The sequence below is a fragment of the Patella vulgata genome, chromosome 4, assembly GCF_932274485.2.
Source record: "Patella vulgata chromosome 4, xgPatVulg1.2, whole genome shotgun sequence".
In the NCBI taxonomy this organism is placed as follows: domain Eukaryota; kingdom Metazoa; phylum Mollusca; class Gastropoda; family Patellidae; genus Patella; species Patella vulgata.
This window is the reverse complement of record NC_065882.2, coordinates 505,385-533,313: the sequence shown is the minus strand read 5'-3', so window position 1 is coordinate 533,313 and position 27,929 is coordinate 505,385. Positions and strand designations below refer to the sequence as shown.

General features: G+C 37.4%; 1 protein-coding gene across 1 annotated transcript; it reads left to right on the top strand.

The window, feature by feature from the left end:
* Nucleotides 1–27,558, top strand: LOC126818440 (prestalk protein). The gene is made up of 15 exons (XM_056100146.1): nt 1–197; nt 2,034–2,124; nt 3,400–3,497; nt 6,849–6,939; nt 7,189–7,286; nt 9,553–9,643; nt 9,808–9,905; nt 17,009–17,099; nt 17,613–17,710; nt 19,931–20,021; nt 20,250–20,344; nt 21,701–21,791; nt 22,032–22,126; nt 25,567–25,651; nt 27,525–27,558. Exons 1-15 carry the CDS (start codon nt 164–166, stop codon nt 27,556–27,558), a joined length of 1,281 nt encoding a protein of 426 aa, XP_055956121.1. The 5' UTR covers nt 1–163.
* The last annotated feature ends 371 nt before the right edge of the window (nt 27,559–27,929 follow it).

The following is a 27,929-nucleotide window of genomic DNA, read 5'->3' as shown; positions in this document are numbered from 1 at the left end:
TAAGGTTTATTGGTCGCCTTGGTTAAAATAAAACGAGTGTTTCGTCAGTTAACGTAGCATATAGATAAACCAAATCGCTAAGAAGTATTCAGAAGACGCTGGCATTTCAAACTTAACATATTTTACGGACTACGGATTCGGATCGAGACGTATTTAACTACAAATGAAGGTTTGGGTGATATTGGTAGTTTTAGCTGGTAGGTACATTTGGACTTTACTTTTATTCATTTTTTTTTTTTTTGTTTTTTTTTTTTTTGTTGTAATTTGCAATGAATTCAGTTATCAATAAAGAAAATTTATATAAATGAAATGAAATGAGGTTTAACGTCCTACTATTCTGTCCCGACTAGGCTAATGAAGACGAGCATACGCCATACAGTGGGCTATGAGGGAAATTTTGCCCGGACAGCGGCACTATGACTTACTCTCATATCGAATTCCAACTGCCAAGGGATCTTTTATGTGCATGTCAATGTATACACGGGGCCTCGGTTTTTCGTCCAATCCGAACGACTACACAGCTGCCCTTGCCAGGCCCTCTGTCATGCACCACTGACAAGGGGAAAGCACGTCGGACAATCGAGATGGACTTTCTCGGCCAATGCAGGGATCGAGCAGGCCACCTCCAGGCTAGCGAGCCAGCGCCTTACCCACTTATAGCCACCGTGGCTCCAAAATTGAAATAAAATATTGGGAATATAAAATTATTTTTCCTTTTAATAATATATAGATACAATACTATATATATCGATAATTTCATGGTGTATTAATGTCGGTATATCTGATTTTCATATACATGTATACATTTAAGAACAAAATCAAAAAAGCAACGGTTGATAATGATATGGAATAGGGTTTAACGTCCTACTGTTCTGCTCCGACTGGGCTAATGAAGACGGGCATATGTCATACAGTGTGCTTTGAGGGAAATTTTGCACGGACAGCGGCACTACGGCCTACTCTTATATCGATTTCCAAATGTCAAGGGATCCTTTTAATATCCCCTGACTCTATGACTTCAGAGTATATACACAAAATAAGATAACTCTTCATGAGGTTAGATATGTACTCACTTAATATCAATACAATACAGCGACGAGAGTAATATCGTATATCGTATTATGGTCGATAACGACGAGAGTAATATCGTATTATTGTTATGATTATGGTCAATAACGACGAGAGGACGAGAGTAATATCGTCAATAAATGAGTAATTGTTACTCTATAAACAGTTGTAGTGTGTGACAGAATGTAAAAGCAATGACGCCCTGCTCCCTCCCCCACCCCCCTGTCCATACTAAATACCAGTATAAAATATTCACTATTACTCTGCTTCTATGCTTATACGGGGATGCTACTGTTACTGTGTATCTTTGATATTATTTTATTATATAATTTTAGTTAAACGTTCATTATGCAAGAGGTAAATCTGCCTATTGCAGGTCTTTCTTTAGGCAGGTGTAGTAACTAAGGTTTTTGCTATGTCGATATCATCTTCTGTATTTAAACACCTGTTTCTTATGTACAATTTAACATTTCTTATCAAATAATATTATATAATTATTTTAATCCTTGTATGTTCTATATTCCACTGGTGACCGGCTCGCCCTAGCGATACCTATCTCGTTATTGTGACCGTTAGCCAGTTTTTGGACATCCGTCTATAAAAGTTAGAAGTTTAACTATTTATTCCGAGTTATCGCCGTTAGTGTTGGAATAAGATACCATCCCCAGAAATCAGAACATCGACACTACCGATGAGCTATCGACGATAGTGTTGGAATAAAATACAACCCCCAGAAATCAGAACGTCGATACTAACCATGAAATTAAATGTAATATTTGGGTCCCATTGACACTCCATGTTCTTGAATCAATACGGGCCCTAAAATCACCCCCCCCCCCCCACACACACACACACAATGTGTTCTTGAATCAATACGGACCCTAACCCCCCCCCCCCCCACAGTGTATAATATATAAATACGTTTATCTAGGTTTATATAGCTGCTTGTATTTTATGTTTTTCAGTGAAAAGCTCAGGATCCAGTGTAAATGCTTGCGACGCATTAGCTCTTACAAGTTGCACTTTGCCAACCTCCGGTGGAAACAATGTTTGCGGGTATGTAAATTTTTGGTATATTCAATTCCATTCAGCTCTTGTTTAAATTATGCTTAGAGTAAGGTGTAAAACATCTCCTAGAAGGCGGGATGATTTTAAAACAAATTAGGCAAATCCTGGATGGTTCTGGGAAAGTGTTCAGTTAGATTATGTTCAGTTATTTTGTTTATATTTCCTTCTAGATATTTCCATTTATTTCCATTAATTCTCCGGCAGCAGTTTGCTATACACAAATCTAGATCTGATTATCAAAAACTGACATGTCGAAGATACCTCAAATGTTGAGGTTAGGGGTTCGTGGTTCGTTGTCAAGGGTTTACAAGTCCGCCAATACGGGGCCTCGGCTTTTTGTACCACCCGATCCACAAGACACTGTTCCATGCCAGGCCCTGCACCACTGACAAGGTGAAATCTACCTGGAACATCTCGGGAGCTTTCTCGGGAAACACCGGCATTGAAGCCCGGATCTCTTGGTTAGCGAACCAGCAGCGTCTTACTCACCGAGTCAGCGTGTGAAACTTCTGGTTGGCGAAACAGCCTCTTACTCACTGGACATTTTTTACTACCCAATAAATATATAATTATTTAAGCAAACTGTTTTAGGGATGTTGGTTTTGTGGTGCACGTACTTACACAAAATGGTTTAATGGACAATATTGGTGTCAGTCATTATCACATTATTGTGATAGAACTTGTTAAACACGTTCCAAATATAATTTTATCACAGAGGTCATTACTACGATAGATGCGTAATGACGGTTTCAACAATCGGAAGTGACGAACGCAAAAGGAAAACCCAAGTTATCCCTCTCTATAACTGACTGAAGTGAAGAGTGAAAACAGATTAACGGGCGAATTTCTGCTCACTAATAATTCCTTCGAAGACCAAAAATTGTTATGAAGCGTTCAAGAAAGGGAAGTGACGAACGCAAAAGGAAAACAAGAGTTATTCCTCTATATAACTGACTGAAGTGAAGAGTGATCGATAACAGATACACAGGCGAATTTCTGTTCACTAATAATTCCTTTGAATACCAAAAGTTGTTATGTGAGGCTGTAAGAGGATATCTGACAATATTGTCCATTAATGGAGGTTGTCTAGATCCCATAGGGCGGGGTAAGAGGACATTGAACGGTATATAAACCTAACCTTGCCCCATTCCCGACCTCCACATGTATACAAATGGGGGGGGGGGGGTCAGATCGGTTCTATAAGTATATGGCTAGAATGTGTTGTACAAAATTTTATTTGTCTTTGTCTTTTTGATTTTATAGTTCCCTAGCAACGTATAAAACCTGTGTAGATAATGCAGGTTGTTTTAGCGGGCCTGTTGAAAGTTCATATAATACTGCCTTGACAGCAGGTCAATGTGGTGAGTATATTTAATTTATCTCGAATAAATAACCATATGTTTGTCATAATATATCCCGGTTGATGCTGACGGGCCATTAAACCTCATTTTATTCCTTCATTCAGTATATTTAGATCCAGTTTAGGTAGAAGGGTGGAGTAAATAACAGTACTAGTTGATTTGTCCTGGCTCACGTAACATTAGATTATAATATCTCTTGTTAAAGACAACGTGCATCTTCTTCTTCCAGTTCTCTCTGGCATGGTTAATAGTTCCCTACAAGAGGAGTGCTTCCTCGAGAAATGAGCGAAGCCCCCAATCAACCCATTCCCAAGAAGCAAAACCTCGATCGTGAATTTATGTCGAAAAATCACCTTCCTGTCAGTAACCTTGGCTACCTATCAAAACTAACAGATATATGTTTTCTGGTCAACTGTCGAAACCAGGGAATCGACCAACAAACGTCTTACAGTCTGCCTACAAACGAATTCATGGCTTCTTGACAGTTTTAATCAAAATAACTAATGATATATACCAAACTATACATGATCAAATATGTATTTTGCTCATACTTTTGGACTTATTGGCTGTCTTTGAAACTCGGTGTCAGGGACTTTCTCCAAGTTCTGCAGGGCAAAATAGGGGTCGGGGCAATGTTTAACCTTGCCCCGAGCATATCTAGAAAACAGACAATAATGTGTCAAGATTGGTTTCATCAACTCTGTTAAGGTCCTTATGGTGTGTGGTGTGTCCCAAGGATCGGTTTTAGGTCCTGTACTGTTCATTGTCTTCACCTGACCTTTAACGATAATCATTGAAAAGTTTTCTCTTAATATTTACTTGTATGCCACTGATACTCAGACCCCCACCCCCACAACACACCTCTCCACCCATGTAACACCTTCTTATCTTGGTATGTATTACAAATTTATTGCTTTTTAATCGGTAGTTTTTATCCAGGTAGAAAATAACGTATCTTGCACCGTTCGTCCTTATTTAGTACTCGTAACTTATGTTAAAGTAGCTATGTCCGTAACTCAATATCATCCAAAATCTTCGATATTGAAAACACGCTTTTTTGGAATTTAAATCAGCATTGGTGTTGTGATCTTACCTGGAAAAGATGGTCTTCTGATATCCAATATTTAAGATAAAATAAACATTTTACCATTGGTACACGAATCGTGTACCATAATGCGTTTTAGCGCCATTTGTAACAAGGTGCTCAAAGAATGAGGCTAGACATATTCCACGAGTCATGTCAAACGGTGATATCATATTCTTATTTGGAGAGCATGCGCAATAAATAATATCGGTGTTGACTGGAATAACCATACGCTAGAAACTGACTTGCGATTGAGACGTCTGGCGTATTTCGCCGAAGATAACTGATGACAATTCACAGTAAAACGGACACGATTGAATGTAAAACAGTTTATATAAATTCATATTACATTATTATATACTATTCAAAAAAAGTAGGGGATATTTGATTTTTAAGTGTTATTAAAGTCACCTAATGAAACTGACGAAGAAACAAATGACAAAATGAAATGAAGTTCACATTCATCGATTTATTCCAAATGATCGTTAGACTAAGTAAGGCACAGACTGACCATTATAAGGGTAAAATGATACCCGGGGTCAAACAGCAAAGTTACCACAGCATCACAACCAAGTTAGTAACGGGTAAATCCTCCTCTGTTTGCCAAACAAGCATTGATCCGACGTGGCATACTCCTAATGAGACGTCTAAGGTCATTTTGGTCCAGATTGTCCCATTCCTGTTGCAACGCAGCAGCAAGTTCTTGGACATTGGCAGGACGTTGTTGACGTTGACGTCCCAGACATGCTCGATGGGGGAGAGGTCGGGACTCAGTGCTGGTCAAGGTAATGTGGTGATGTTCTGTTGTTGGAGGTAACCTGTAACGATCCTGGCCCTGTGACATCTTGCGTTGTCATCCTGGAAGATGAAACGGCGGCCATGACGTCGTGCGAACGGCACAACATGGACTGTCAAGATGTTGTCCCGGTAGTACTGGCCTGTAACACGCCCTGCAACAACATGTAAAGCCGTTCTTCCAGCAACAGTGATGCCTCCCCACACCATAACAGAACCACCCCCAAATCGATCATGTCTGATGACGTTAACGTCTTGGAAGCGCTCGTTTCGACGACGCCACACCCTCCTACGTCTGTCCAAAAAATCAACAGTGAACCTTGACTCATCTGAAAACATCACATTGCTCCAGCGTCGATTATCCCAGTGTTGACGATCCCTACACCAACGACGTCTTGCCTGAATGTGATGATCTCTCAAACAAGGGATCACGCGAGGACGTCGGGCGCGAAGGTGACCCCTATGCAGTCGATTCCGAATCGTCTGGCCACTCACTCTCACACCAGTGTCTGTTTGAAGACGAGCGCGGATCTGATTTGCTGTGATGACACGATTTCTCAAGGCCTAGGTACGGATTAATCGATCCTGGGCTTGAGTTGTCGCCCTTGGTCGACCTGAGCTTGGTCTGTCCTGTACAGATTGTGTATCACGGTATCTGGACCATAGCCTGCTTATGACAGACTGAGAAACATTCATCGTCCGCGCCACAACCGCCTGTGTTGTGCCGATCTGTAGCATGCCAAGGGCACGTAACCTTTCATTTTGGGTAAGCCGACGCATATCAAAATTTGTTTTCTGGTCACTAAAACAATTAAACTGATGTTTCCACCCTGGAATTCAATGCCACAATGACTGTAACATTCAAAGTCAGAGTCGTGCAAATCTTGGGTTGGACCCCCATGATGATCCCAAGCATCACCTGCATTCCATGCGGTAGCTATTGGTGCGTTTGGGCGTCACATGTAACTGGAAATGTTTCTTCTGTTAGGTTCTATAGTGACTTTTTTCGTAGTCATTTGCATATTTTAGTATTATGCCCCCAAAATCAAATATCCCCTACTTTTTTTGAATAGTATATATGTGTTGCGACTCATTTGTGCCTATTTCTAGGTCCAAAATATTAGTGATTTAGCTCCTTTAAAGCCTGGTATTTGGGATTTTAAACAGTATACACCGAACGAATTTCTATGAATTGATAAACAACACTGAATGATGTGTTCAGTCTAACTTAACTTTGTTTTACACAGCCAAGGATATGTAAAATACCGCCTTTCAAATGCTAATTTAAGGTAAGACACTTGGTTAATTATAAGTGGAAAAATTAAGTATTGTTTTCTAACTTTAAGAAAACATTTCAACACGGGTCCTAAAATCAACCCTGCCCCCCTTTCCCCCCCCCCCACCCACACACAGTGTTTAATGTATAAAGACGTGTATCTAGGTTTATTCAGCTTGTATTTTACTTTTTTCAGTGAACGACTCAGGATCCAGTGTAGATACTTGTGACAATACAGCTTTTTTACTTTGCACTTTGCCAACCCCCAGCGAAAATGATTTTTGCGGGTATGTAATTTTTTGTATATTTAACTCCATAAAACTCTTGTTTAAATTATGCTTAGGAGAAGGTACAAAAGATCTCCTAGAAGACAGGGTGATTTTAAAACAAATTAGACAGATCCTGAATGGTTCTAGGAAAGTGCATGGTCCCTGCAGTGTACTACGAGGGGAACTATGTTAGGTTTAAGAATTTGGGAGAATGGCTAGAATGTGTTGTACCAAATCTATATTTTATTTGTCTTTTTAATTTTATAGCTCACTAGCAACGTATAAAACATGTGTAGATAATGCAGGTTGTTTTAACGGGGCTGTTGAAAGTTCAATTAATTCTGCTTTGACAGCTGGTCAATGTGGTGAGTATATTTAGTTTATCTCGAAAAAATCACCATATGTTTGTTACAATATGGCCCGGTTGATGCTGACGTGCCGTTAAACCTCATTTTATAAAATCATTCAAATGGTGGAGTAAATCTAGTTTCCTTGTCATGGCTCACTTAACATTAGATTAGAACATCTCTTGTTGTATTAGGTCAAGTTTGTCCACTAATTTATTTCCATACGTATACCAACCAATCTCTACTAAGGGTAATCTTGAAGTCTTGAAAGCTGGATCCAGCAAAAAACACTCTTGATAAAGACAACATCGGCCTTCTTCTTCTAGTTCTCTGTGTTAATAGTTCCCTACAAGAGGGAGAGTTTCCTCAAGAACTGTGGAAACCCTTCATTCGACCCCCTGCTCATGAAACAAAACCACAATCGTGATATTATGAAAAACTACAGGTTTATCAGTAAACTTAGCTAACTATCAAAACTAACAGAGAAATGTGTACTGATCAGCTGTCAAAAACAAACGTCTTACAGTCTTCCTACAAACTTATTCACAGCACCGAGACAGCTTTAATCAAAATAACATTTGATATATACCAAAATTATATTTTGCTGATACTTTTGGACTTAATTATCGACTGTCTTTGACACTTTCGATATGGAAGACCTTCTCCAACCTCTGTAGGAAAAAATAGGCGGAAATGAAATGAAATGGGGATTAACGTCCTACTGTTTTGCTCCTAAACTGGGCTAATGAAGACAAACATACGCCATACAGTGTGCTACGAGGGACATTTTGCCCGGGCAGCGGCGCTATGTCCTACTCTTATATCGAATTCCAACTGCCAAGGGATTTTTACGTGAACGCCAATTTGTACACGGGACCTCGGTTTTTTGTCCCATCCGAACGACTAGACAGCTGTCTTTGTCAGGCCCTCCATCCTGCATCACTGACAAGGGGAAACCACGCCGGAAAATGAAAAAATAGGCATTCGAGTTACTGCTTTAATCTGGCTCTAAACATACATAGAAAACAGACAACAATGTGTCAAGATTGATGACGTCAAATCTGTTAAGAAGGTCCCTATGATGTGTGGTGTGCCCCAAAGATCAGTTTTAGGTCATCTACTGTTCATTGTCTTCACTTGACTATTAACGAAAATCGTTGAAACTTTTGGTCTTAATATTTACTTGTATGCCGATGATGTACAGAAAACGCTTCCCTGAATCGACAATCCACTACTTCAACTTTAAGTAATATTGAAAACTGTCTGGAAGAAATCAGGTTATGGATGACACCACCCTTTCTGAAAATAAATCCTGAACAAACTGAGTATCTGGTAATTGGAACAAAACAACATCTTGGTAAATTTCCAATACCATCTCTTAAATTTCGACAAGAAAGTCTTGATCCAACTCCGGAAGTCAACAACATGGGGCAGTTCTAGATTCCACTATGTCGTTTAAGCCCCCACATCAAATCTGTTTGTCCATCTTCTTATTTCCATCTTTATTATATTAATGAACTGGGGTCTAACTCTAACGTCACCCTGGTTTATTCACGACGGGACATATTAATATATATGTAAGACCAAACCGCTCTTAATTCTTAGTTCTTAATTCATAGTCCTTAAATCTTATTTCTTCATTTGTTGTCGTATTTCGACATTTGTACACTAAAATTAACTTTGTATCTTAATATCATTATGTGTTTTACAAATTAGACATTTGTCATATTAGATTTGTAAACTGTATTTTTGTTTAAGTTTAATTTTATTTTAATATAAAGACAAAATTTATTTTAGTAAATCAAAAAATAATCTACATTTACATTTCATCATAGACATACAACGAAAAACAAATCTTGAACAAATCTTGCAAAACATTTCTCCAAAAACATTTCTTGCAAAACATTTCTCCAAAAACATTTCTAGAAATTCATCCAACCGGAACATTATGACAACATAAGCGGAAATCAACCTGGCATACAATAAGTTTTATCAAACCGTTGTAGCGCAATGAATAAGACGCTGACTGACTAACCAGGAAATTTGGGTGCTGATTGAGTACATTTTAAAGTTGTGTAAGGTGAAGGGCCTGGTAAAGGAACACCGTCTTTTAGTTTGGAAGGGACATTATAAGTTTTAATGCCCCACAAATCACCATTGACACCCAATCCTCTTGGATGAGGCTCCGCTATCCCCATCACATGCTAAGTATCCTGTTTCCCCCTAATGAGATATATAAAGACGCGTATCTAGGCTTATATAGCTTGTATTTTATGTTTTTCAGTGAACGGCTCAGGATCCAGTGTAAATGCTTGCGACACATCAGCTCTTTTAAGTTGCACTTTGGCAACCTCCGGTGGAAACAATGTTTGTGGGTATGTAAATTTTTGGTATATTCAACTCCATACAACTTTTGTTTAAAAAATCCTTTGATTAAGGAGCAAAACGTCGCCTAGAAGGCAGGAAAATTCGTTGCCAAGTATACGACTAGAATGTGTTGTACAAAATTTATTTTTCATTTGTCTTTTTGATTTTATAGCTCACTAGCAACGTATAAAACATGTGTAGATAATGCAGGTTGTTTTAACGGGGCTTTAGAAAGTTCAATTAATTCTGCTTTGACATCAGCTCAATGTGGTGAGTATATTTAGCTTGTCGCAATAATTCCCCATAAGATTATCACAATATAGCCCGTTTTATAAAATCATTCCAATGGTGGGGTAAATAACAGCCTACAAATGACTCACGTAACATTAGATTATAATATCTCTGTTTGTATTAGGTCCAGTTTGTCCACTAATTTAAGGACAAAATTCTAAAGTTTAGGAATGATATTATGGAGTTTCAAGCTTCTATGACTCTATCAATGTCTTGAATTTCCATAAGTATACGAACCAACCTCTACTGAGAATAATCCAGCAAACCAAATTGAAGTCTTGCGAGTTGGATCCAGCACCAACCACTCTTGTTAAGGACACAATTCACCTTCTTCTTCCAGTTCTCTCTGGCACTGTTAATAGTTTCCTACAAGAGGAGTGTTTCCCCGAGAAATAAGCGAAGCCTTAAATCGACCCCTTCTCAAGAAACAAATCCTCGGTCGTGAATTTATGTCGAAAAACCACCCGCCTGTCAGTAACCCTGGCTGCCTTTCACAACTAACAGAGACATGTTTTCTGATCAACTGTCGAAACCACGGAATCGACCAACAAACGTCTTACATTCTGCCTACAAACGTATTCATGGCACCTTGACAGCTTTAATCAAAATAACTAATGATATATACCAAACTATAGATGATCAAATATGTATTTTGCTCATACTTTAGGACTTATCGACAGCCTTTGAAACTCGGTGTCAGGAACCTGCTCCAAGTTCTGCATCTGCAAGACAAAATAGAGGTCGAGGCACTGTTTAACCTACCCCCGAGCAAATCTAGAAAACAGCAAATAATGTGTCAAGATTGGTGACGTCAAATCTGTTAAGGTCCGTATGGTGTGTGGTGTGCCCCAAGGATCTGTTTTAGGTCCTGTACTGTTCATTATCTTAACCTGACCTTTAACGAAAATCATTTAAAAGTTTGGTCTTAAATCCACTGTGGATTTGCAGTAATATTGTTTGTAACACGTTCTTATCTTGGTATGTATTACAAATATATGATGATTACTGACCAAAAGCGTGACAGCGATGTTTCACAATTTTAATTTATTGTATACTTATTGCGTTTTAATAGGTAGTATTTAGTCAGGTAGAAAATAACGTATCTTGCATCGTTCGTCCTTATTTAGTTAATAGTTAAAGCCTTGTATGCCCAGAAAGAATTTCTATCTTGCATCGTTCGTCCTTATTTAGTACTCGTAACTTACATTTAAAGCCTTGCATTTGGGATTTTAAACAGTATCCACAGAAAGAATTTCTATGAATTGATGAACAACACTGAATGATGTATTCACTCTAACTTAAGATTTTTTTTACATAGCCAAGGATATGTTAAATACAGCCTTTAAATATCAAGGTTAATTACAAGTGGAAAAATTAAGTAATTTTTTTTCTAACTTTAGGAAAATATTTCAATACGGTCCTAAAATCACCCTCCACCCCCAACAGTGTATAATATATAAATAGTGTATCCAGGTTTATATAGCTGCTTGTATTTTATGTTTTTCAGTGAACGGCTCAGGATCCAGTGTAAATACTTGTGATCATCAAGCTCTTTCAAGTTGCACTTTGCCAACCACCGGCAATATTTGCGGGTATGTAAATTTTTGGTATATTCAACTCCATACAAGTTTTGTTTAATAAATCTTTTGAAGGCAGGATGATTCGTTGTCAAGTATACGGCTAGGAAGTTTTGTATAAAATTTACATTTTATTTGGGTCATTCCACATCAAGTGGATCAATTTTCAGAAATTATTCCACATCAAGTGGATCAATTTTCAGAAATTTGGGAAATCGAAACCCTCGAGAACAATGTGAAAAACATATATGTTATTGTACATTTAAAAACTAGAAACCATGCAAAATGTGTGGTCTGTAGCTTGAAAATTAACTGAAATATTGGCATTTGAGTTTCAAGAGTTACGGATAAGTTTCATGAAACAAAATATGTATCAATAATTTACTCGAGTTTCAAATATCCTGTTTTTATCTTTCTAATAAAGATTGAGTTGTCTTGGAGATTTTATTTCAAACTATAACTACACTAAGTTTCTGTCGGCTCCGAAATATGATGCAATTTTCGAAAATTTGTTTCTGAAACCATATTCGAGGCCAATTTTCTGGGAATCTAGTGAAAACTAATGCGTTTTCACGTGTTTCTTATGTAATATACTACCGACAATCTCTGGATAGGCTCGAATCCCCGGTTGTACGTGACAAGCAGTAGGGTCGCCTGTCCAAGCTCGTGGGTTTTTCTCCGGGTCCTCCGGTTTCCTCCCACTGCTAAAGACCCCTACGCGCAAGCGAATTATTGAAATAAAATCAAAACCATATGTTAGTCCCGAAATGACCTAGTTTGTGTCGAGTGGACGTTAAACCCCATTTCTCTCTCTCTCTCTGGATAGGCCAAAAGTTGGGTCTATATCTATTACTTTGTAATTCCTGGAGCACTACACAATCCAAGAAACATACAATTACTCTAAATGTTTTTCGGGTTTTATGGCCAAGTAGCATGCGAAGGAACCCTACCACTCACCTGGAATCTGACTGCAGATTCGTAATCTACACAAACAGTTCTTTAAGACAACTCAATGGAGCTGTACATCTTCACTAGAAAGGTAAAAAACAAGATAAAAACTCATTAAACTCAAATGCCCGTATCTCAGTCAATGTTTAAGCTACAGGCCACAAATTTTGCACAGTTTCTAGATTTTGTCCAGGGTTTTTTTTTTCAAGGGGGTCGATTTCCAACCCCTGGCCAACTTGACATGGAATTACCCATTTGTTATTTTTATTTTATAGCCAACTAGCAACGTATAAAACATGTGCAGATAATGCAGGTTGTTTTAGCGGGGCTGTTGAAAGTTCAGTTAATACTGTTTTGACATCAGCTCAATGTGGTGAGTATATTTAACCTGTATCAATATGTTTGTCACAATATAACCCGGTTGGTGCTGGCGTGCCATTAAACCTTATTTTATATAATCATTTAAACCTCATGAATTTCCATAGTATACGAACCAATCTCTACTGACGATAATCCAACAAACCAAATTCACGTTTTACGAGTTGGATCCAGACAAAATTGGTCCTGTTCTCCCAATTCTCTCTGGCATTGTTAATAGTTTCCTACAAGAGGGGTGTTTCCTCGAGAACTGGACAAAGCCCCCAATCGACGACCCCTTCTCAAGAAACAAAACCGCGATCGTGAATTTATGTCGAAAAATCGCCTGCCTGTCAGTAACCTTGACTGCCTTTCACAACTAACAGAGACATGTTTTCTGATCAACTGTCGAAACCAGGGAATCGACCAACAAACGTCTTACAGTCTGCCTGCAAACGAATTCATGGCGCCTTGACGGCTTTAATAAAAATAACTAATGATATATACCAAACTGTTAATAGTTTCCTACAAGAGGAGTGTTTCCCCGAGAAATAAGCGAAGCCTTAAATCGACCCCTTCTCAAGAAACAAATCCTCGGTCGTGAATTTATGTCGAAAAACCACCCGCCTGTCAGTAACCCTGGCTGCCTTTCACAACTAACAGAGACATGTTTTCTGATCAACTGTCGAAACCACGGAATCGACCAACAAACGTCTTACATTCTGCCTACAAACGTATTCATGGCACCTTGACAGCTTTAATCAAAATAACTAATGATATATACCAAACTATAGATGATCAAATATGTATTTTGCTCATAATTTTGGACTTATCGACTGCCTTTGAAACTCGGTGTCAGGAACCTTCACTAAGTTCTGCATCTGCAAGACAATATAGATGTCGAGGCACTGTTTAACCTGGTCCAGAGCATATCTAAAAAACAGACAATAATGTGCAAAGATTGGTGACGTCAAATCTGTTAAGGTCCGTATGATGTGTGGTGTGCCCCAAGGATCGGTTTTAGGTCCTGTACTGTTAATTGTCTTCAGCTGACCTTAAACGATTGAAAAGTTTACTCTTAATATTCACTTGTATGCCGCTGATACACAGACCACCCTCCCCCTTCTCCATTGTGGATTTAAAGTAATATTGTTTATAACACGTTCTTATCTTGGTATGTATTACAAATATATGATGTTTACTGACCAAAAGCGTGACAGCAATGTTTCACAATTTTAATTTATTGTATACTTATTGCGTTTTAATAGGTAGTATTTATTCGTATATTGCATCGTTTGTCCTTATTTAGTACTCGTAACTTACATTTAAAGCCTTGCATTTGGGATTTTAAACAGTATACACTGAAGGAATTTCTATGAATTGATGAACAAAACTGAATGATTTTTTTTACATAGCCAAAGATATGTAAAATACAGCCTTTAAATATCAAGGATTATAAGTGGAAAAGTTAAGATTTTTTTTTTCAAACTTTAGGAAAATATTTCAATTCGGTCCTAAAATGACCCTCCACCCCCAACAGTGTATAATATATAAATAGTGTATCCAGGTTTATATAGCTGCTTGTATTTTATGTTTTTCAGTGAACGGCTCAGGATCCAGTGTAAATACTTGTGATCATCAAGCTCTTTCAAGTTGCACTTTGCCAACCACCGGCAATATTTGCGGGTATGTAAATTTTTGGTATATTCAACTCCATACAACTTTTGTTTAATAAATCCTTTGAAGGCAGGATGATTCGTTGTCATGTATACGGCTAGAAAGTTTTGTATAAAATTTACATTTTATTTGGGTCATTCCACGTCAAGTGGATCAATTTTCAGAAATTTGGGAAATCGACTCCCTCGGAAAAAATGTGGAAAATATATATGTTATTGTACATTTAAAAACTAGAAACCATGCAAAATGTGTGGTCTGTAGCTTGAAAATTAACTGAAATATTGGCATTTGAGTTTCAAGAGTTACGGATAAGTTTTATGAAACAAAATATGTATCAATAATTTACTCGAGTTTCAGATATCCTGTTTTTATCTTTCTAATAAAGATATACAGCTCAAATTGAGTTGTCTTGGAGATTTTATTTCAAACTATAACTACACTAAGTTTCTGTCGGCTCCGAAATATGATGCAATTTTCGAAAATTTGTTTCTGAAACCATATTCGAGACCAATTTTCTGGGAATCTAGTGAAAACTGATGCGTTTTCATGTGTTTCTTATGTAATACTACCGACAATCTCTGGATAGGCTCGAATCCTCGGTTGTACGTGACAAGCAGTAGGGTCGCCTGTCCAAGCTCGTGGGTTTTTCTCCGGGTCCTCCGGTTTCCCCCCACTGCTAAAGACCCCTACGCGCAAGTGAATTATTGAAATAAAATTAAAACCATATGTTAGTCCCGAAATGACCTAGTTTGTGTCGAGTGGACGTTAAATCCCATTCCTCTCTTACAGTTCTTTAAGACAACTCAATTGAAGCTGTATATCTTCACTAGAAAGGTAAAAATCAAGATATCTGAAACTCGAGTAAATTATTGATACATATTTTTTTTCGAAAACTTATCGGTAACTCATGAATCTCAAATGCCCGTATCTCAGTCAATGTTTAAGCTACAGGTCACAAATTTTTCCAGGATTTTTTTCAAGGGGGTCGATTTCCAACCCCTGGCCAACTTGACATGGAACGACCCATTTGTCCTTTTGATTTTATAGCCAACTAGCAACTTATAAAACCTGTGTAGATAATGCAGGTTGTTTTAACGGTGCTGTTGAAAGTTCAATTAATACTGTTTTGACATCAAGTCAATGTGGTGAGTATATTTAACCTGTCTCAATATAGTCCGGTTTGTGCTGACGTGCCATTAAACCTTATTTTATATAATCATTCAAACCTCATACGTATACGAACCAACCACTACTGAGGATAATCCAACAAACCAAATCGAAGTTTTACGAGTCGGATCAAGCACCAACCACTTTTGTAAAGACAAAATTGGTCCTGTTCTTCCAGTTCTTTCTGGCATTGTTAATAGTGTCCTACAAGAGGGGGGGGGGGTCCTCGAGAACTGGACAAAGCCACCCAATCGACCTCTTCTCAAGAAACCAAACCTTGATCGGGAATTTATGTCGAAAATTTACAGGCCTGTCAGTAACCGGCTACCTATCAAAACTGATAGAGAAATGTGTATTTGGTCAACTGCAAAAACACATGGATTGGAACAAACCCAAAGGTACAAAACTATCATATTGGTGGGCGATTGTCAGACAACAGACAGATTCCACAAGGGGAAAGATGTAACAGGTTCTATCAGCAGACTCGCCGAGTCTGCCTGGCTAGTGTTTGACAATGACTTTATTATTGTAATCTTTACTATGCTTGTATCCAAATGTAAGCAGCTATGATATACTATTCAAAAAAAGTAGGGGATATTTGATTTTTAAGTGTTATTAAAGTCACCTAATGAAACTGACGAAGAAACAAATGACAAAATGAAATGAAGTTCACATTCATCGATTTATTCCAAATGATCGTTAGACTAAGTAAGGCACAGTCTGACCATTATAAGGGTAAAATAATACCCGGGGTCAAACAGCAAAGTTACCACAGCATCACAACCAAGTCAGTAACGGGTAAATCCTCCTCTGTTTGCCAAACAAGCATTGATCCGACGTGGCATACTCCTAATGAGACGTCTAAGGTCATTTTGGTCCAGATTGTCCCATTCCTGTTGCAACGCAGCAGCAAGTTCTTGGACATTGGCAGGACGTTGTTAACGTTGACGTAACCTCTGTCCAAGCATGTCCCAGACATGCTCGATGGGGGAGAGGTCGGGACTCAGTGCTGGTCAAGGTAATGTGGTGATGTTCTGTTGTTGGAGGTAACCTGTAACGATCCTGGCCCTGTGACATCTTGCGTTGTCATCCTGGAAGATGAAACGGCGGCCATAGGGGGTTCGATTTAATGTTTTAATCTGGCTCTAAGCATACCTAGAAAACAAACAATGTGACAAGATTGATGTCCCTATGATGTGTGGTGTGCCCCAAGGATCGGTTTTAGGTCATCTACTGTTCATTGTCTTCACTTTTGGTCACTTTTAAGCCCATGATACACAGACAAACGTCCCCTACTATGGATTGACAGTAGTATTCTTTGCAACATGTTCTTGTCTTGTATTTTATGTTTTTTAGTGAACAGCTCAGGGTCCACTGTAAATGATTGTTACAATCAAGCTGTTTTAAGATGCACTTTGCCAACCGCCAGCGGAAACGATTTTTGCGGGTATGTAATTTTTTGGGTATATTTGACTCCATAAAACTCTTTGTTTAAATTATGTTTAGAGTAAGGTACAAAACGTCTACTGGAAGGCACGATGATTTTAAAACAAATTAGACAGACCCTGAATGTTTCTAGGAAAGTGCACATCTAGATAATATTCGGTACTTTTGTTTATATTTTCCTACAAGATATTTCCATTTATTTCCACCACTTTCCCTTCCAAAAGTGCACTGTACAAAGATGTCATAATCAAAAACTGACAATTTGAAGAAACCCCAAATGTTTCGTATACAATTTAAATTTGAAAATACACAAACCAATGAAAGGTTCAGTCATTTTACATCTAGGTATACCGTCCAAGGAAGATGGGTATGGTCCATACAGTGTGATACGTAGGGAACTATTATTAGGGTTAGAGGAAGTATATTAGGGTTAGAAATTCGTTGTCCAGTATATGGCTAGAATGTGTTGAACAGAATCTACATTTTATTTGTCTTTGTCGTTTTGATTTTATAGCCAACTAGCAGCTTATAAAACCTGTGTAGATAATGCAGGTTGTTTTAGCGGGGCTGTTGAAAGTTCAATTAATACTGTTTTGACATCAGCTCAATGTGGTGAGTATATTTACTTTATCTCGAATAAATAACCATATGTTTGTTGCAATATAGTCCGGTTGATGCTGACGTGCCATTAAACCTCATGTTTTCTGACCAACTTTCGAAACCAGGGAATCGACCAACAAACGTCTTACATTCTGCCTACAAACGAATTCATGGCACCTTGACAGCTTTAATCAAAGTAACTAATGATATATACCAAACTATAGATGATCAAATATGTATTTTGCTGATACTTTTGGACTTATCGACTACCTTTGAAACTCGATGTCAGGGACCTTCTCCAAGCTCTGCAGGGCAAAATAGGGGTCGGGGCAATGTTTAACCTTGTCCCGAGCACATCTAGAAAACAGACAATAATATGTTAAGATTGCTGACGTCAAACCTGTTAAGGTCCCTATGGTGTGTCCAAGGATCGGTACTGTTCATTGTCTTCAGCTGACCTTTAACGAAAATCATTGAAAAGTTTACTCTTAATATTCACTTGTATGCCACTGATACACAGACCACCCTCCCCCTCTCCACTGTGGATTTACAGTAATATTGTTTGTAACACGTTCTTATCTTGGTATGTATTACAAATATATGATGATAACTGACAGCGCGACAGCAAAGTTTCACAATTTTAATTTATTGTATATTTATTGCGTTAAAATAGGTAGTATTTATTCAGGTAGAAAATAACGTATCTTGCACCGTTCGTCCTTATTTAGTTAGTTATTTGGGATTCTAAACTGTAGGCACCGAAACAATTTCTATGAATTGATAAACAACACTGAATGATGTGTTCAGTCTTACTTAACTTTTTTTTACATAATAATAATAATAATAATAATTGATTTATATAGCGCCAGCAATTCAACTCACCGAGCTGCTCTCGGGAGCTTTACATAAATACAACTAATATAATTTACAACAATCACAACACATTAATCCATAAAATAAAAGACATAAACAAAAAACGGAGAACATTATTTAGTACACATGGTAAAAGTCTGAAACAAACACAGCTAGAACCGTATTCATTCAGTTGTATATTTGATTAAAAAGTTCGGTTTTGAGATACTTTTTAAAACCTTTAATAGAATTGGCGCTTTTGGTTTCGTTTGATATTGAATTCCATAACTTCGGAGCACCTACGGCGTAAGATCTATCACCGGAGTTGGTTTTTGAAAAAGGCTTAAAGAAGAGGTTGTCTGATTGTGATCGAAGGGTTCTGTAAGGTTTATTGGTGTTGAGGTGACGAATCATCATTTATTGCAGAATACGTAATAGACAGTATTTTAAAATTGATACGTTGACGGACTGGAAGCCAATGGAGATCTTTCAAAATTGGTGTCTATGTTCATTTGGTTTTGTCTTAGTTATGATCCAGGCTGCTTTATTTTGAAGTTTCTGAAGTCGTTTGATTTTATTTTTAGGTAGATTGTACAAAAGTGAATTACAGTAGTCAAGTCGTGATGTAACCATATTGTTTACCAGCATTTTAGTCGTATCAATATCAATGAAAGACCTAATTTTTCCAATATTATAAATCTGAAAATTAATACTTTTACACATGGCCGAAATTTGTCTATTCATGTCTAGATGAGAGTCAAAATAAACACCAAGATTTTTTACAGAACCTGTTGGTGTAATAGAGATATTGCCAATTTGATAGTTTTCTGTTTTAGAATTTAGTAGTTGCTGCCTGCTGTCGACTTTCTTTATTTCTGTTTTGTCATCGTTGGGTTTTAATAAATTTGAGTCCATCCATTTACGAATATCAGATAAACAGGCATCAAGTTTGCATATCTCAGATGGTTCAGAAGTAGGCTCAAAAGCTATATAAAGTTTGAGTGTCGTCGGCGTATTTACGAATGATATTTCCTAAAGATGTTGTGTATGTGGTAAACAATAAAGGGCCGAGAACGCAACCCTGTGGCACGCCATACTTTAAAACCGTTGATTTGGATGTGGAACCTTTGATAACAACTGTCCGTGTACAGTTTTCAAGGTATGACTGGAACCATGTAAGGACTAGTCCACTAACACCAAAGTTGTTCAGCAATCTTTGGTGGTGTATCGTGTCAAACGCAGCCTTTAGTATTTGTTTCTAACTTTGAGAAGTAATTTCAATACGGGTCCTAAAACCAACCCTGTCCTCTCCCACACACACAGAGTGTATAATGTATAAAGATGTGTATCTAGGTTTATATAGTATTTTAATTTTTTCAGTGAACGGCTCAGGATCTAGTGTAAATACGTGTGATCCACAAGCTCTTTCGAGTTGCATTTTGCCAACCACCAGCGGAAACAATATTTGCGAGTATGTAAATTTTTGGTATATTCAACTCCATACAACTTTTGTTTAAAAAGGGTTTTCGATCCCTGCATTGGCCGAGAAAGTTCATCCAGATTTTCCGACGTTAAACCCCATTTCATTTCATTTCCTCTCATCAAGGAGAGGCAGGAAAATTCGTTGTCAAGTATTCAGCTAGAATGTGTTGTACAAAATTTACATTTTATTTGTCTTTTTTTCTTTTTGATTTTATAGTTCGCTAGCAACTTATAAAACATGTGTAGATAATGCAGGTTGTTTTACGCTTGTTGAAAGTGCAATTAACTCTGCTTTGACAGCAGCTCAATGTGGTGAGTATATTTAGCTTGTCGCAATAATTCCCCATAAGTTTGTCACAATATAGCCCGTTTTATAAAATCATTCCAATGGTGGGGTAAATAACAGCCTACAAATGACTCACGTAACATTAGATTATAATATCTCTGTTTGTATTAGGTCCAGTTTGTCCACTAATTTAAGGACAAAATTCTAAAGTTTAGGACTGATATTATGGAGTTTCAAGCTTCTATGACTCTATCAATGTCTTGAATTTCCATAAGTATACGAACCAACCTCTACTGAGGATAATCCAGCAAACCAAATTGAAGTCTTGCGAGTTGGATCCAGCACCAATCACTCTTGTTAAAGACAACATTTACCTTCTTCTTCCAGTTCTCTCTGTCATTGTTAGTAGTTTCCCACAAGAGGGGTGTTTCCTCGAGAACTGAACGAAACCCCCAATCGACCCCTTCTCAAGAAATCTTGATCGTGAATTTATGTCAAAAAATCACAGGCCTGCTGCCCAAAAACATATGCGTGGCACCTTGAATCAGTATAACTAAGGATATACACAAACCTATAGATGATCAAATATGTATTTTGCCCATCGGCTGCCTTTGAAACTCGATGTCAGGGATCTTCTCCAAGCTCTGCAGGACAAAAAAGGGGTCGAGGCACTGTTTAACATGGTCCCGAGCATATCCAGAAAACAGACAATAATATGTCAAGATTGGTGACGTTAACTCTGTTAAGGTCCGTATGGTGTGTGGTGTGCCCCAAGGATCGGTTTTAGGTCCTGTACTGTTCATTGTCTTCGCCTGACCTTTAACGAAAATCATTGAAAAGCTTGATCTTAATATTTACTTGTATTCCACTGATACACAGAAAACGACCCCCCCCCCCTCCTCTCCATTGTGGATTTTCAGTAATATTGTTTGTAACACGTTCTTATCTTGGTATGTATTACAAATATATGATGATTACTGACCCAAAGCGTGACAGCAATGTTTGACAATTTTAACTTATTGTATACTTATTGCGTTTTAATAGGTAGTATTTATTCAGGTAGAGAATAACGTATCTTGCATCGTTCATTCTTATTTAGTTATTTGGGATTCTAAACTGTAGGCACCGAAACAATTTCTGTCAATTGATAAACAACAAACTTAAGTTTTTACATAGCCAAGTATTGTAAACTACAGCCTTTGAATACCAATTGAAGGTAAGACACTTGGTTAATTATAAGTGGAAAAATTAATTAATTCTTTTTCTTCTAACTTCAAGAAAACCTTTGAATACGGGCCCTAAAATCCCCCCCCCCCCCATCAGTGTGTAATATATAAAGACGTTTATCTAGGTTTATATAGCTTGTATTTTACTTTTTTCAGTGAACGACTCAGGATCCAGTGTAAATACTTGTGACTATCAAGATCTTTCAAGTTGCACTTTTCCAAACCCTAGTGAAAACAATATTTGTGGGTATGTAATTATTTTGGTACATATAACTCCATAAAACTCTTCTTCAAATTATACCGAGTGCAAGGTGCCAAACCTCTCCTAGAAGGCAGAATCCTGAATGGTTCTAGGAAAGTGCTTGGTCCATACAGAGTACTACGAGGGGAACTATGTTAGGGTTAGGAATTCATTGTCAAGTATACGGCTAGAATGTGTTGTACCAAATCTACATTTAAATTGATCTTTGTCTTTTTGATTTTATAGCTCACTAGGAACGTACAAAACATGTGTAGATAATGCAGGTTGTTTTAGGCTTGTTGAAAGTGCATATAATGCTGCTTTGACAGCAGGTCAATGTGGTGAGTATGTTTAGTTTGTTGCAATATAGTCCGGTGGGTGCTGACGTGCCATTAAACCTCATTATATTCCTTCATTCAGTATATTTAGATCAGGTATAGGCAGTAATTAAAAGTATTAGTTTGTTTGGGCTGGCCCACGTAGCATTAGATTAGAATATCTCTTGTTGTATTAGGTCCAGTTTGTCCACACGTATACGAACCAATCTCGGAGGATAATCTTGAAGTCTTGAAAGTTGGATCTAGCACCAACCACTCTTAATAAAAACAACATCGGCCTTCTTCTTCTAGTTCTCTGTGTTAATAGTTCCCTACAAGAGGGAGAGTTTCCTCAAGAACTGTGGAAACCCTTCATTCGACCCCCTCCTCATGAAACAAAACCACAATCGTGATATTATGAAAAATAACAGGTTTATCAGTAAACTTAGCTAACTATCAAAACTAACAGAGAAATGTGTACTTATCAGCTGTCAAAAACAAACGTCTTGCAGTCTGCCTACATACTTATTCACAGCACCGAGACAACTTTAATTAGAATAACTAATTAATGATATATTCCAAAAATATATTTTGCTGATACTTTTAAACTTGAAATTGATAGAGAAATGTGTACTAGATCAACTGTGAAAGGATATGGATTGGAACAACCCAACACACGTCTTACAGTCTGTCTACAAACGTTCTCATATCACCTTGAATCAAAATAACAAATGATATATACCAAAAATATATTTGGACTTATCGGTTGTCTTTGACACTCTCGAGGTGGAAGACCTTCTCCAACCCCTGTTGGAAGAAAAAGACATTATACTGTGACAAAATATACTCTCGTAGTGGTATAAATCAAATGTGGATATTGAAAAATTCCAAAGAATTACTTGATGGTTTGCAATCTAGATCCCTTGCTTCAGTCTCATCTGTTCAAACGTTTGACTTTTCTACTTTGTACACTAAAATTCCCCATAGTAAATTAAAAGCCCGGTTGAAAGACATTATTCACAGTGTCTTTTCGTCTAAATCAGATACTGCTAGATATCAATATTTAGTTGTAAATTACAATTCCACATATTTCGTTAAGAATCACAGTGATTCCAAAAACAAATTCACGGCCATCAAGATAATTCAGATGTTGGATTTTTTAATTGATAACATCTTTGTTGAATTTGGAGGGGAAATATATCAGCAAGTGGTTGGCATCCCCATGGGCACCAACTGTGCACCTTTGCTTGCTGATCTGTTTCTCTATTTGTACGAAGCCGATTACATACAGACGCTCGTAAAAACTAATAAACGATCAGTCAGACTTTTTAATTTCACTTATCGATATATCGATGACGTTTTATCACTTAATAATCCTAAATTTAGTGATTATGTAGAATTCATATATCCTGATGAGCTCGAAATTTAAAAACACCACTGACAGTGACAATTACGCTTTATACTTGGATCTGCGTCTCGATTTTGACAATTGCCATAAACTGAGTGTTAAATTGTACGATAAACGTGATGACTTTGACTTTCCGATTGTTAACTTTCCATTTATTAGTAGTAACATTCCAATAGCAACAGCTTATGGAGTGTTTGTGTCTCAGCTAATTCGTTACACGAGAGCTTGTTCCTTTTATTCTGATTTTTTAAGTAGATCGAGGTATTTGTCATCTAAGCTTCAACTACAAGGATACTTGCGCACTAAACTTATTAAAACCATTAAAAAGTTTTATGGCCGTCATATTGATTTGATTGGTAAATATATCGTGTCTCTCTCGGCTATTATTCTAGATATATTTAATTGACACGTATACTATTACTATCTCCCTGATAATGTCTACTACATCGTTAACACAGTTCATCGCGTGCATTTTGCATACCGATATTTCATTGGCCAATCACGCTATTTTACCGACATTTCGCCTAATAGTTTGGATGCAGCTATGGCGGGTGTGGCGCCAGGCAGGGTAAGCTTACTCTTCCGGACACCTGTTACCACTGTTTGTCGTGTATTTTGTACACGAGGAGCAGTCCATTTGCGGATTACACTATTTTGCTTGAATACACTATTTTGCCTATAACGTTTTTTAGGACTTCGAATTCTGTCTAATGGTTTGGATTGTTCGTACTTGGTTTTATTTTATTCTGATGTCCTGATGGTATAGTTACTGCCCCGCCCCATTTATTTTATTAGGGGTGCTGTTGTAATCAGGCTCTAAGCCTACCTACAAAACAGACAACAATAAAATAAAACCAAGTACGAACAATCCAAACCATTAGACAAGATTGATGACATTACATCTGTTATGAAGGTCCCTATATGATGTATGGTGTGCCCCAAGGATCAGTTTTAGGTCATCTACTGTTCATTGTCTTCACTTGAAACTTTTGGTATTAATATTCACGTGTATGCCGATGATGTACAGAAAACGTTTCCCTGAATCAACAATCCACTTCTTCAGCTTTAAGTAATATTGAAAACTGTCTGGAAGAAATCAGGTTATGGATGACACCACACTTTCTTAAACTAAGTCCTGAACAAACTGAGTATCTGTTAATTGGAACAAAACAACATCTTGGTAAATTTTCAATACCATCTCTTAAATTTCGACAAGAAAGTCTTGATCCAACTCCGGAAGTCAACAACATGAGGCAGTTCTAGATTCCACTATGTCGTTTAAGCCCCCACATCAAATCTCTTTGTTCCTCTTCTTATCTCTACCTTTATTATGTTAATGAAATGGGGGGTTTACGTCTCCCTGTTTTATTCACCACGGGACATATTAATATATATATAAGACCAAACCGCTCTTAATTCTTAGTTTTTAATTCATAGTCCTTAAATCTTATTTCTTCAGTTGTTGTCGTCGTATTTCGACATTTGTACACTAAAATTAAATTTGTATCTTAAAATCATTATGTGTTTTACTAATTAGACATTTGTCATATCAGATTTGTAAAATGTATTTTTGTTTAATTTAATTTGATTTTAATATAAAGACAAAATTTATTTTAGTAAATCAATAAATAATCTACATTTACATTTCATCATAGACATACAACGAAAACCAAATCTCGAACAATAAATTCCTAATTGCAGATCTCCAAATACAAATCTTGCAATGAATAAGATGCTAACTGACTTACCAGTAGGTCAGGGATTGGATTTGGGTGCTGGTTGAGTACATTCTAAATTTGTGTAAGGTGGGGGGCCTGACAGACAAAGCAACGCCGTCTTCTAGTTTGATATGGTCAATATAACTGGTAATACCAATCTTCTTGAATAAGGTTCCACCATCCCCATCACATGCTAAGTATCCTGTTTCCCCCTAGTGAGATATATAAAGACGCGTATCTAGGCTTATATAGCTTGTATTTTATGTTTTTCAGTGAACGGCTCAGGATCCAGTGTAAATGCCTGTTACACTCAAGCTCTTATATTTTATGTTTTTCAGTTGGCAGCTCAGGATCCAGTGTAAATACATGTGACCCCCAAGCTCTTTTAAGTTGCACTTTGCCAACCACCGGCAATATTTGCGGGTATGTAAATTTTTGGTATATTCAACTCCATACAACTTTTGTTTAAAAAATCCTCTGATCAAGGAGCAAAACGTCGCCTAGAAGGCAGGAAAATTCGTTGTCAAGAATACGACTAGAATGTGTTGTACCAAATCTATATTTTATTTGGTTTTTTTTATTATATAGCCAACTAGCAACGTATAAAACCTGTGTAGATAATGCAGGTTGTTTTAACGGGGCTGTTGAAAGTTCAATTAACGCTGCTTTGACATCAGCTCAATGTGGTGAGTATATTTAATTTATCTCAAATAAATCACCATATGTTTGTTGCAATATATCCCGGTTGATGCTGACGTGCCGTTAAACCTCATTTTATAAAATCATACAAATGGTGGAGTAAATCTAGTTTCCTTGTCATGGCACACGTAACATTAGATTATAATATCTCTTATTGTATTAGGTCAAGTTTGTCAACTAATTTAAGGACAAAATTCTAAAGTTTAGGACTGATATTATGGAGTTTCAAGCTTCTATGACTCTATCAATGTCTTGAATTTCCATAAGTATACGAACCAACCTCTACTGAGGATAGGGGGGTTGGATGGCTGAATGGTTAGCGTGCGCGCGCTGTATCATTGAGTCGACTGGCGTGGTTTCGAATCCCCGGTTGTACGTGACAAGGAGTAGGGTCGCCTGTCCAACCTCGTGGGTTTTCTCCGGGTCCTCCGGTTTCCTCCCACTGCTAAAGACCCCTACGCGCAAGCGAATTATTGAAATAAAATTAAACCATATGTTAGTCCCGAAATGACCTTGTTTGTGTCTAGTGGACGTTAAACCCCATTTCTCTCTCTCTCTCTACTGAGGATAATTCAGCAAACCAAATTGAAGTCTTGCGAGTTGGATCCAGCACCAACCACTCTTGTTAAGGACACAATTCACCTTCTTCTTCCAGTTCTCTCTGGCACTGTTAATAGTTTCCTACAAGAGGAGTGTTTCCCCGAGAAATGAGCGAAGCCTCCAATCGACCCCTTCTCACGAAACAAATCCTCGGTCGTGAATTTATGTCGAAAAACCACCCGCCTGTCAGTAACCCTGGCTGCCTTTCACAACTAACAGAGATATATTTTCTGATCAACTGTCGAAACCACGGAATCGACCAACAAACGTCTTACATTCTGCCTACATGGCTTTGATCAAAATAACTAATGATATATACAAAACTATACATATCTAGAAAACAGACAATAATGTGTCAAGATTGGTTTCATCAACTCTGTTAAGGTCTCTATGGTGTTTGGTGTGCCCCAAGGATCGGTTTTAGGTCCTGTACTGTTCATAGTCTTCACCTGACCTTTAACGAAAATCGTTGAAAAGTTTGCTCTTAATATTTACTTGTATGCCGCTGATACACAGACCACCCTCCCCCTTCTCCACTGTGGATTTTCAGTAATATTGCTTGTAACACGTTCTTATCTTGGTATGTATTACAAATATATGATGATAACTGACCAAAAGCGTGACAGCAATGTTTCACAATTTTAACTTATTGTATATTTATTCGTATCTTGCAACTTTCGTCCTTATTTAGTACTCGTAACTTACATTTAAAGCCTTGCATTTGGGATTTTAAACAGTATCCACAGAAAGAATTTCTATGAATTGATAAACAACACTGAATGATGTATTCACTCTAACTTAAGATTTTTTTTTACATAGCCAAGGATATGTTAAATACAGCATTTAAATATCAAGGTTAATTACAAGTGGAAAAATTAAGTATTTTTTTTCAAAATATTTTTTAGGAAAATATTTCAATACGGGCCCTAAAATCCCGCCCCAACAGTGTATAATATATAAATAGTGTATCTAGGTTTATATATTTTATGTTTTTCAGTGAACGACTCAGGATCCAGTGTAAATACTTGTGATCATCAAGCTCTTTCAAGTTGCACTTTGCCAAGCACCGGCAATATTTGCGGGTATGTAAATTTTTGGTATATTCAACTCCATACAACTTTTGTTTAATAAATCCTTTGAAGGCAGGATGATTCGTTGTCAAGTATACGGCTAGAAAGTTTTGTATAAAATATACACTTTATTTGGATCATTCCACGTCAAGTGGATCAATTTTCAGAAATTTGGGAAATCGACCCCCTCGGAAAAAATGTGGAAAACATATATGTTTTTGTACATTTAAAAACTAGAAACCATGCAAAATGTGTCGTCTGTAGCTTGAAAATTAACTGAAATATTGGCATTTGAGTTTCAAGAGTTACGGATAAGTTTTATGAAACAAAAT